Raw genomic sequence first — 12,340 nt, forward strand, 5'->3', positions numbered from 1 at the left:
GGCCATCAGAGAACATCGACATCATCTTAATGATATGTGTGAGGTGACGACACAGGATATAGACAGTGAGATCGATGCAGGATGAGGCCGATGATCAATGGCTGATAATCCCCTTGGAAGCAGGAAACATGGCTGCAGGGCAGGAGGGGGAGGGTTTCGCTCATGGAAGGTCACTGTCCCTTTAATAATGTGCTGGAAAACCTGGATCTTCTTCTGTGTGGTCTGGAGTACAATGGATGGGCGTGATGTGTAGCAGCGGATTTGCTGCGGGTATCACCCCCTTTCACAGCACCGCTAACCGCAGGGCGAAACCTCTGGATTTGCAGTAAAGTTCCTGGACGGCAGCAGATTTCCTGATTTCAGAGGACCGGGGCGCGCCGCCTGCTGATAATTACAAGGCTGCGTCTGAACTTGCTTCCCAGGCTCCAAGCTCTACAAGAAGCTCCAGCACGTGCTCTGCCGGGCGATGGGGCGAGGGATCGCTGAAGACGTCCCATCGGTGCAGAAGTGCCAGGATCTACGTCTACAAAAACCCGACAGATTGAGGCTCGTCCTAAAGATGGCCAAAATGTCCCATAATTGGGGTCACCACCAGGGTAAGCAAGATGGCGAAACCGAGCGTCCACCATACACAGGACTGGTTATAGTTTATTACCTCCCATTAAGACAAAACTGCTTTAAGATTGTAGCAATAAACCAGAGTGAATTTGGCGGCGTGACCCCTGCAGCACCAGACGGGTACGGTATAATACCGCCACTCACATGGTAGGAGACCACGTCACCCGCACCCGCTGTCCGGCGGGGGTCACCATGCTAATAGTCCCCGTAGTTTGGGATTTCACTCTGCGTTGAGCGCTCTCGTATCCGTCATTGCCAGGGTGGGCCGGCGGTCTAATTCATATCTGCCACCTCCTCGTCCCCGGGGGTCCGCGGGGGTCTCCGCTTTCCAGAGTTAATATAAATGATAAAATCGCAGCAAAGCTTCTAAAATCAGAATCATTGGGAAGTAATTAAGTCTTCACAGATGAGCGTTCTGCTAATGAGCAAAGACCCCGGGACGAGAGGACGACTTCACTCACTTTCTGAGCGGTAGAAATAACGAGACTCTTAAAGGGATCACAATTCAGGAAAAGAAAAAAAATATGTTACCCTCCAACGTCAACCATTGGGCTACACTTAAAGGGGCACTCCAGTCTAAACTGGAATCGCTGGAAGGACGATGACCGGAGGTGGGCACCCGAGGACCCCTTGCCAGGCGGAGTTTAAAGGGGCAGACCGGATGCAGCAGCGCGACCGTCCATTCATCTGCTCCCGGTCATGTCAGGGGAGAAGGAGATGCACCCCTACAGATCCCTGCGGGCGCAGGAGCGAGACCCCATATATAATGCAGGAGGTCCCGCCGCAGAGAGCACAGGCCGGATAAGGTTGCTGCTGTTAATTATTCAGCCGCCATTATCCTGCCTGTGATAACTCGCGAGGAGCATCCGTTACACTGGGAAAAAAGGGTAACGATCAACATTGCCGCCTTTATAGGTAGTCACTCAGCTTTTCCAGACTCCTGATGAGCAAACACGCGGTATACACTGTTCTCATAGCTCCGCTCATAGCAACAGAAGGGTGATTGCTGCCATATTGGTCACATCGTAGACTTAAGAATAGTCTCAGGACTGGCCCTTTAAGAGAGAAGCCTCATTGAGGCGGCCTCGAGCTGCGGCACATTGTGCCCGAGGGGGCGGCCGGGCACGTGGTCTGCGGAATGTGTGCAACGCGGCTACATACAACCCACCCATCACTGCCACCGAAGCCAGACCCCCCGAACACGCGGGGAGCAATTAGGACAAACACGAGAGACCTTGCCCCAATCTGCCGCTGTGGGTTATGGGGCTCATACATGATGCGGCCGCGGCTAACTGCAGCCCCTGTGTGCCGACAATGGGCCGCGTGACCCCGACAGCGGCCATTAGCCAGGGCGGTGTTCTCCCGGTGGCCGCCTCGGGTCATGTGCATCTGATGATATCGAGGAGGAGTAACAGACACTGACGGACGGGTAAATGCAGAGCGCTGCTTTATTGATCGGTGCAATCACCACATGATGGCGCACGCTAAGGAGCCGGCAATGCAAAAACGGATCGGACATTGGTGTAGATGATACATGTTCGGCCATGTTCACACAATGCACTTTGCGGGAAAAAAAAAAAAGATTTAACGGAATTTTTTGGAAAATCGCGGCAAAGAAATAATCAGCGGCGGTCTGTGCAACTGCTTAAATCTGGTCACAACTGTAACCAATCCTTGTGACACATATCCTGGACTGATACATTGTAACAAGCCTCCGGCACTCAGCGTATTTGTAGACTGGATGCAATTGTAACAAACTCTCAGCGGTGAGGAAGCAGCCGTGGCGCGGGGACCGGTATACGGCTTCAGGATACGTAGCAGCGCAGAGAAGGCGAAAAGTCACAGGGGGCGCGGAAATCCTGCAGGAATGGACCCTAAATGCATCGGGCTCACCGAGAATCAGTCACGGCGCCTGTCAGAGCAGCAGTTTGTGCTCCAGAGCTGCTCTTCCTACTTGCTATCATTGGCTATGAGCGTCACAAAGATTGCAACGTCCCGTGTCGCTGGGCTCACGTCGTGGCACCAGATGGGTTTTTGGTCGCAGGATGCATGCCACTCAATGCGGGTTAGTAAGAGGATGGATCGCCACGTGAGCAGCGCTACCCCCCCCCCCCCACTAAAAAAAAAAATAAGTACTGTCCGCAGCGCTGGGACATTGTAACGCAGCCTCACCAGTACTGAAGCAGCACATTAGGGGGTGATTTATAGAGCTGCCCGGAGAGAAGATCTATCTGAGCACCGGACACAAGACGATCGATCGGCTCCTGCCAAGAAATTCAATTTCCTGCCCCCGAGAGTCAGTGTAATGGTTATACTGGGAGGAGGCCGCCTTCCTCTGAAGGTTCCTGGAAGTCTCGGAGGCCGGGACACTCACAGAGGACAAGTGACCTGACACGTGACATCCACCATCCTGATCCCCCGCACCCTTCATGTCTGTCTGCGACTGCTCCCGAGACCCCCATATGCACGACTACTCCCGAGACCCCCACATGCACAACTGCTCCCGAGACCCCCATATGCACAACTGCTCCCGAGACCCCCATATGCACAACTGCTCCCGAGACCCCCATATGCACAACTGCTCCCGAGACCCCCACATGCACAACTGCTCCCGAGACCCCCATATGCACAACTGCTCCCGAGACCCCCATATGCACAACTGCTCCCGAGACCCCCATATGCACAACTGCTCCCGAGACCCCCATATGCATAACTGCTCCCGAGACCCCCATATGCACAACTGCTCCCGAGACCCCCATATGCACGGACGTAGGGGCCCAGGGGAGCGAGCATGGGATCTGTATGGGGATAAGGAGCTGTCAGAGACCCCTGGTGGCTGCTTGTCCCCCCACCAGTTCCTGCAGTCACAAAACTACAAAACCCGGCAAGTAAAGAAATAAATCATTCCAATAGATTTTAGGAGAAATTTCTTTAGCCTGTTTCCACTTGGACTCAAACTTTTTGAAGAGTTCATGTTCATGGCGGAAAACAAAAAAATAAAAGTTTAAAAATTTTGCACAAATCTCTTCTTTCTCCCTACGATTCTACCCCAGCATTGACGAACCCTCTCTTGAAAAAAAACTATGACATGTAAGATCTCCGCTTGCTGTCAGTGAATGAAGACAATTGGATTTAGAACCTGAGAATCCATCCAAGGTCCCGGGAAGCACAGCTGGCTGACAGTCCTTCCTACTCTCCGCGTCCGGTCACCAGAGCTGGGAACCACGAGTGCAGCTCCTGATGTTGCCCCAGAGAGAGCTGGACCCCAAAGAAAAAAAAAAGTAAGCATAACAGTGCGGCAGCGATGGGGGACGCAGCGTGACTGATGCCATAATGGTAAGCGGCGGGCACATGCTGCAACACCCAGGTCGGGGCGACTTCAGTACTCTGGGTGCAATCATAACTGCCGCCTCACACTGTGTACGTGGCGATATCCGCGGTGGTCTGCAGTGCGGCTGCCGTTGGGGTCTGGTCTCCGCTGATCATATTTCTGCCGGGACTGCGAGGAATTCCTCCAAGATGGTCAGATCCCGGAGCAGCCAATGTGCAGGTGCCAAACTACCGGACAGCAACTCCCAGCATGCCCATGACCAGTGACTGACAGCAGAGGGCTGTGAGCTCAGAGCTACCGTTCACAACAGCAGAGAGCGAGTCAGGAATGACACCCAACCACAGAAGAGATCAGTATCAACCATAGATCACACGATCAATCCCTTGGGACTTCAGAACCTTCCTCCAATAAGGCTCCAGTGCCCCCAAACGGCAGGTGACGGGCAGCGGGCGCAGCTGGCAGTGACTGATCGCAGTCTACACACCGCCGAGCACTGCAGTTAAGTGATATTGATCAGAGAAAAGTATCAGACGGCAGAAATGATGAATTCTGGGGCGGCCGCTCTGTGACCTGTGCACCCATCATGTGTGGCTGCAGCTCGTACATGGGGGCGCGACGCCACAGGACGGGGATCGGGGGCGCGACGCCACAGGACGGGGATCGGGGGCGCGACGCCACAGGACGGGGATCGGGGGCGCGACGCCACAGGACGGGGATCGGGGGCGCGACGCCACAGGACGGGGATCGGGGGCGCGACGCCACAGGACGGGGATCGGGGGCGCGACGCCACAGGACGGGGATCGGGGGCGCGACGCCACAGGACGGGGATCGGGGGCGCGACGCCACAGGACGGGGATCGGGGGCGCGACGCCACAGGGCGGGGATCGGGGGCGCGACGCCACAGGACGGGGATCGGGGGCGCGACGCCACAGGACGGGGATCGGGGGCGCGACGCCACAGGGCGGGGATCGGGGGCGCGACGCCACAGGGCGGGGATCGGGGGCGCGACGCCACAGGGCGGGGATCGGGGGCGCGACGCCACAGGGCGGGGATCGGGGGCGCGACGCCACAGGGCGGGGATCGGGGGCGCGACGCCACAGGACGGGGATCGGGGGCGCGACGCCACAGGGCGGGGATCGGGGGCGCGACGCCACAGGACGGGGATCGGGGGCGCGACGCCACAGGACGGGGATCGGGGGCGCGACGCCACAGGGCGGGGATCGGGGGCGCGACGCCACAGGGCGGGGATCGGGGGCGCGACGCCACAGGACGGGGATCGGGGGCGCGACGCCACAGGGCGGGGATCGGGGGCGCGACGCCACAGGGCGGGGATCGGGGGCGCGACGCCACAGGACGGGGATCGGGGGCGCGACGCCACAGGACGGGGATCGGGGGCGCGACGCCACAGGGCGGGGATCGGGGGCGCGACGCCACAGGGCGGGGATCGGGGGCGCGACGCCACAGGGCGGGGATCGGGGGCGCGACGCCACAGGACGGGGATCGGGGGCGCGACACCACAGGGCGGGGATCGGGGGCGCGACGCCACAGGACGGGGATCGGGGGCGCGACGCCACAGGGCGGGGATCGGGGGCGCGACGCCACAGGACGGGGATCGGGGGCGCGACACCACAGGGCGGGGATCGGGGGCGCGACGCCACAGGACGGGGATCGGGGGCGCGACGCCACAGGACGGGGACGCGACGCCACAGGACTGGGACGCGACGCCACAGGACGGGGGTCGGGGGCGCGACGCCACAGGATGGGGACGCGACGCCACAGGACGGGGACGCGACGCCACAGGATGGGGATCGGGGGCGCGACGCCACAGGATGGGGATCGGGGGCGCCACACCACATGTGAATGGAACCAACACAGCCTGCTGCACATGGCAGAGACCACCGGGCAGAAGTGCACTCCGACGAGTGCCCGCAGCACATACATCATCACATACAGGAGGTGGCACCACAGGCCAGAGCAACGGCTGCCCACAATATATACATCATCCATTAAAGGGAAGGGTGGCGGGGCAGAGGGGGCGCTATAGGCAAGAGCGATGAGTACCCCTAATACATACATCACATAAAGGGGAGGGCGGCAGGGCAGAGGGGGCACCGCAGGCCAGGGCGACGAGTGCCTGCAATACATACAGGGAAGTGGGGACACCACAGGTGTGGGCGCTGGACAATGCCAGGAAGAGCGCCAGAGGGCACCGTGCCGGGGACAGAAGGAACATCGGGGGGCGCCGTACGGGGGAAAGGGGGAGCGTCGGGGGGCGCCGTACGGGGGACAGGGGGAACGTCGGGGGGCGCCGTACGGGGGACAGGGGGAACGTCGGGGGGCGCCGTACGGGGGACAGGGGGAACGTCGGGGGGCGCCGTACGGGGGAACGTCAGGGGGAACGTCGGGGGGCGCCGTACGGGGGAAGCCGTACGGGGGAACGTCAGGGGGAACGTCGGGGGGCGCCGTACGGGGGAACGTCGGGGGGCGCCGTACGGGGGAACGTCGGGGGGCGCCGTACGGGGGAACGTCGGGGGGCGCCGTACGGGGGAACGTCGGGGGGCGCCGTACGGGGGAACGTCGGGGGGCGCCGTACGGGGGAACGTCGGGGGGCGCCGTACGGGGGAACGTCGGGGGGCGCCGTACGGGGGAACGTCGGGGGGCGCCGTACGGGGGAACGTCGGGGGGCGCCGTACGGGGGAACGTCGGGGGGCGCCGTACGGGGGAACGTCGGGGGGCGCCGTACGGGGGAACGTCGGGGGGCGCCGTACGGGGGAACGTCGGGGGGCGCCGTACGGGGGAACGTCGGGGGGCGCCGTACGGGGGAACGTCGGGGGGCGCCGTACGGGGGAACGTCGGGGGGCGCCGTACGGGGGAACGTCGGGGGGCGCCGTACGGGGGAACGTCGGGGGGCGCCGTACGGGGGAACGTCGGGGGGCGCCGTACGGGGGAACGTCGGGGGGCGCCGTACGGGGGAACGTCGGGGGGCGCCGTACGGGGGAACGTCGGGGGGCGCCGTACGGGGGAACGTCGGGGGGCGCCGTACGGGGGAACGTCGGGGGGCGCCGTACGGGGGAACGTCGGGGGGCGCCGTACGGGGGAACGTCGGGGGGCGCCGTACGGGGGAACGTCGGGGGGCGCCGTACGGGGGAACGTCAGGGGGCGCCGTACGGGGGAACGTCAGGGGGCGCCGTACGGGGGAACGTCAGGGGGCGCCGTACGGGGGAACGTCAGGGGGCGCCGTACGGGGGAACGTCAGGGGGCGCCGTACGGGGGAACGTCAGGGGGCGCCGTACGGGGGAACGTCAGGGGGCGCCGTACGGGGGAACGTCAGGGGGCGCCGTACGGGGGAACGTCAGGGGGCGCCGTACGGGGGAACGTCAGGGGGCGCCGTACGGGGGAACGTCAGGGGGCGCCGTACGGGGGAACGTCAGGGGGCGCCGTACGGGGGAACGTCAGGGGGCGCCGTACGGGGGAACGTCAGGGGGCGCCGTACGGGGGAACGTCAGGGGGCGCCGTACGGGGGAACGTCAGGGGGCGCCGTACGGGGGAACGTCAGGGGGCGCCGTACGGGGGAACGTCAGGGGGCGCCGTACGGGGGAACGTCAGGGGGCGCCGTACGGGGGAACGTCAGGGGGCGCCGTACGGGGGAACGTCAGGGGGCGCCGTACGGGGGAACGTCAGGGGGCGCCGTACGGGGGAACGTCAGGGGGCGCCGTACGGGGGAACGTCAGGGGGCGCCGTACGGGGGAACGTCAGGGGGCGCCGTACGGGGGAACGTCAGGGGGCGCCGTACGGGGGAACGTCAGGGGGCGCCGTACGGGGGAACGTCAGGGGGCGCCGTACGGGGGAACGTCAGGGGGCGCCGTACGGGGGAACGTCAGGGGGCGCCGTACGGGGGAACGTCAGGGGGCGCCGTACGGGGGAACGTCAGGGGGCGCCGTACGGGGGAACGTCAGGGGGCGCCGTACGGGGGAACGTCAGGGGGCGCCGTACGGGGGAACGTCAGGGGGCGCCGTACGGGGGAACGTCAGGGGGCGCCGTACGGGGGAACGTCAGGGGGCGCCGTACGGGGGAACGTCAGGGGGCGCCGTACGGGGGAACGTCAGGGGGCGCCGTACGGGGGAACGTCAGGGGGCGCCGTACGGGGGAACGTCAGGGGGCGCCGTACGGGGGAACGTCAGGGGGCGCCGTACGGGGGAACGTCAGGGGGCGCCGTACGGGGGAACGTCAGGGGGCGCCGTACGGGGGAACGTCAGGGGGCGCCGTACGGGGGAACGTCAGGGGGCGCCGTACGGGGGAACGTCAGGGGGCGCCGTACGGGGGAACGTCAGGGGGCGCCGTACGGGGGAACGTCAGGGGGCGCCGTACGGGGGAACGTCAGGGGGCGCCGTACGGGGGAACGTCAGGGGGCGCCGTACGGGGGAACGTCAGGGGGCGCCGTACGGGGGAACGTCAGGGGGCGCCGTACGGGGGAACGTCAGGGGGCGCCGTACGGGGGAACGTCAGGGGGCGCCGTACGGGGGAACGTCAGGGGGCGCCGTACGGGGGAACGTCAGGGGGCGCCGTACGGGGGAACGTCAGGGGGCGCCGTACGGGGGAACGTCAGGGGGCGCCGTACGGGGGAACGTCAGGGGGCGCCGTACGGGGGAACGTCAGGGGGCGCCGTACGGGGGAACGTCAGGGGGCGCCGTACGGGGGAACGTCAGGGGGCGCCGTACGGGGGAACGTCAGGGGGCGCCGTACGGGGGAACGTCAGGGGGCGCCGTACGGGGGAACGTCAGGGGGCGCCGTACGGGGGAACGTCAGGGGGCGCCGTACGGGGGAACGTCAGGGGGCGCCGTACGGGGGAACGTCAGGGGGCGCCGTACGGGGGAACGTCAGGGGGCGCCGTACGGGGGAACGTCAGGGGGCGCCGTACGGGGGAACGTCAGGGGGCGCCGTACGGGGGAACGTCAGGGGGCGCCGTACGGGGGAACGTCAGGGGGCGCCGTACGGGGGAACGTCAGGGGGCGCCGTACGGGGGAACGTCAGGGGGCGCCGTACGGGGGAACGTCAGGGGGCGCCGTACGGGGGAACGTCAGGGGGCGCCGTACGGGGGAACGTCAGGGGGCGCCGTACGGGGGAACGTCAGGGGGCGCCGTACGGGGGAACGTCAGGGGGCGCCGTACGGGGGAACGTCAGGGGGCGCAGTACGGGGGAACGTCAGGGGGCGCAGTACGGGGGACAGGGGGAACGTCAGGGGGCGCCGTCCGGGGGCGCCGTCCGGGGGACAGGGGGAACGTCAGGGGGCGCCGTACGGGGGACAGGGGGAACGTCAGGGGGCGCCGTACGGGGGACAGGGGGAACGTCAGGGGGCGCCGTACGGGGGACAGGGGGAACGTCAGGGGGCGCCGTACGGGGGACAGGGGGAACGTCAGGGGGCGCCGTACGGGGGACAGGGGGAACGTCAGGGGGCGCCGTACGGGGGACAGGGGGAACGTCAGGGGGCGCCGTACGGGGGACAGGGGGAACGTCAGGGGGCGCCGTACGGGGGACAGGGGGAACGTCAGGGGGCGCCGTACGGGGGACAGGGGGAACGTCAGGGGGCGCCGTACGGGGGACAGGGGGAACGTCAGGGGGCGCCGTACGGGGGACAGGGGGAACGTCAGGGGGCGCCGTACGGGGGACAGGGGGAACGTCAGGGGGCGCCGTACGGGGGACAGGGGGAACGTCAGGGGGCGCCGTACGGGGGACAGGGGGAACGTCAGGGGGCGCCGTACGGGGGACAGGGGGAACGTCAGGGGGCGCCGTACGGGGGACAGGGGGAACGTCAGGGGGCGCCGTACGGGGGACAGGGGGAACGTCAGGGGGCGCCGTACGGGGGACAGGGGGAACGTCAGGGGGCGCCGTACGGGGGACAGGGGGAACGTCAGGGGGCGCCGTACGGGGGACAGGGGGAACGTCAGGGGGCGCCGTACGGGGGACAGGGGGAACGTCAGGGGGCGCCGTACGGGGGACAGGGGGAACGTCAGGGGGCGCCGTACGGGGGACAGGGGGAACGTCAGGGGGCGCCGTACGGGGGACAGGGGGAACGTCAGGGGGCGCCGTACGGGGGACAGGGGGAACGTCAGGGGGCGCCGTACGGGGGACAGGGGGAACGTCAGGGGGCGCCGTACGGGGGACAGGGGGAACGTCAGGGGGCGCCGTACGGGGGACAGGGGGAACGTCAGGGGGCGCCGTACGGGGGACAGGGGGAACGTCAGGGGGCGCCGTACGGGGGACAGGGGGAACGTCAGGGGGCGCCGTACGGGGGACAGGGGGAACGTCAGGGGGCGCCGTACGGGGGACAGGGGGAACGTCAGGGGGCGCCGTACGGGGGACAGGGGGAACGTCAGGGGGCGCCGTACGGGGGACAGGGGGAACGTCAGGGGGCGCCGTACGGGGGACAGGGGGAACGTCAGGGGGCGCCGTACGGGGGACAGGGGGAACGTCAGGGGGCGCCGTACGGGGGACAGGGGGAACGTCAGGGGGCGCCGTACGGGGGACAGGGGGAACGTCAGGGGGCGCCGTACGGGGGACAGGGGGAACGTCAGGGGGCGCCGTACGGGGGACAGGGGGAACGTCAGGGGGCGCCGTACGGGGGACAGGGGGAACGTCAGGGGGCGCCGTACGGGGGACAGGGGGAACGTCAGGGGGCGCCGTACGGGGGACAGGGGGAACGTCAGGGGGCGCCGTACGGGGGACAGGGGGAACGTCAGGGGGCGCCGTACGGGGGACAGGGGGAACGTCAGGGGGCGCCGTACGGGGGACAGGGGGAACGTCAGGGGGCGCCGTACGGGGGACAGGGGGAACGTCAGGGGGCGCCGTACGGGGGACAGGGGGAACGTCAGGGGGCGCCGTACGGGGGACAGGGGGAACGTCAGGGGGCGCCGTACGGGGGACAGGGGGAACGTCAGGGGGCGCCGTACGGGGGACAGGGGGAACGTCAGGGGGCGCCGTACGGGGGACAGGGGGAACGTCAGGGGGCGCCGTACGGGGGACAGGGGGAACGTCAGGGGGCGCCGTACGGGGGACAGGGGGAACGTCAGGGGGCGCCGTACGGGGGACAGGGGGAACGTCAGGGGGCGCCGTACGGGGGACAGGGGGAACGTCAGGGGGCGCCGTACGGGGGACAGGGGGAACGTCAGGGGGCGCCGTACGGGGGACAAGGGGAGGATCCGCAGGAGGGAAATGGAGGATTGATTTTGGGGTCACAGGAAAACCATGGGGGGGGGGGGGGACAGCAGAACATCCGGGGGCGCCTGCAGGAGGATCCGGGGATCCAAATTGTAGTTTGGGGTGACAGGAGATAGGAGCTATTTTGGGGGCTCAGGAGCAGAACCTGAGGGTGGTCTCCGGGTGACAGGACGGGAATCAGACAGATGTGGGGGCTACAGTAGAGGATTGGGGGTCCCCGGGACCTCAGCACTCACCGCTCTGCTCTCCCAGGAAGACCAGCTTAAATTTCCTCAGCGGGTTCCCGAAGTCTCCTCCCGAGGACATGGTGGCGGAGGCCGGAGCAGGGCGAGCGCGGTGCCGGGGAAGCTGCCGGGGGAGGGGGCGGCCTGGGGAGCGGGGACGTCGCTGCCGAAAGAAGAGCCGCTTCCCGTGACCTCTCACACACACCTGATACAGAAACTCCGCCCCTACCAGACAACACACACAGCCCAACCCTACAGGACTCAACTACCAGGCCCTGTTTCCATGGCAGCACATCACGGCGACCAATAGCGAAGCAATACAGTCTGCCAATCACACGTGAGAAGGCGGGGCTTCGTGTCCGTTGCTGTCCGCCATTATAGGGGTGGCATGATGGCATCAATCAGTGTCTTCTTCACGTACGTGGGGAGATTTCATCTTATACCAACCAATGATGAGAAAAAGCAAAATTGTAGAGAAAAAATGTTGTAAAGTGACTCTTTGCGCGTTGCAGCACCGCTGTGGAATAACTTGAGCCAAAAACCTTGTTTGGCTTTTAACATTGTAGAAAAATGTACATTGACATATATACCGTGACCGCTGCAGCCAATCGCTGTCCTAAGCAATGACACTTATATTTTTGCAGCTGGTATTCATTATACTTGACTCCGTGAGTTAACCGAGGGCCCATCAGTGAGCTCCACTGATGATGTCACACATACCAGCCTCCCCGAAGTAAAGGGGTTGAATATCCCTTTAAGACATGTTTTTGTCTCCTGGTTTTCGTTGACGTTTCTTTGGGAGCCAAAATGTTCACAATTGGTTCATAAATTTTGCACAGAATAATAAAAAAAAATGTTCTTTATTTTATTCTGTCCCCTGTTATGTGAGGGTTTTTTTTTTAGATCAAAAAAGTTCCTGGCTTAAAATGGGGCAAATAAAATTGCACTAAAG

The 12,340-nt window shown here is 65.3% G+C and overlaps 1 protein-coding gene across 2 annotated transcripts in view; it reads right to left on the reverse strand.

Moving 5' to 3' along the window:
• The window catches only part of RAB6A (RAB6A, member RAS oncogene family), a 48,095-nt gene extending 36,489 nt beyond the window's left edge, over positions 1-11,606 (reverse strand). For both annotated transcript variants that reach the window (XM_069759430.1, XM_069759431.1), the window contains exon 1: positions 11,401-11,606. In XM_069759430.1, the coding sequence (XP_069615531.1) occupies positions 11,401-11,470 (70 nt within the window). In that variant the 5' untranslated portion in view covers positions 11,471-11,606. The remainder of the gene's footprint in view (positions 1-11,400) is intronic.
• Between the last annotated feature and the right edge of the window lie 734 nt (positions 11,607-12,340).

The sequence above is a fragment of the Ranitomeya imitator genome, chromosome 3 (genome assembly GCF_032444005.1).
Source record: "Ranitomeya imitator isolate aRanImi1 chromosome 3, aRanImi1.pri, whole genome shotgun sequence".
Classification (NCBI taxonomy): domain Eukaryota; kingdom Metazoa; phylum Chordata; class Amphibia; order Anura; family Dendrobatidae; genus Ranitomeya; species Ranitomeya imitator.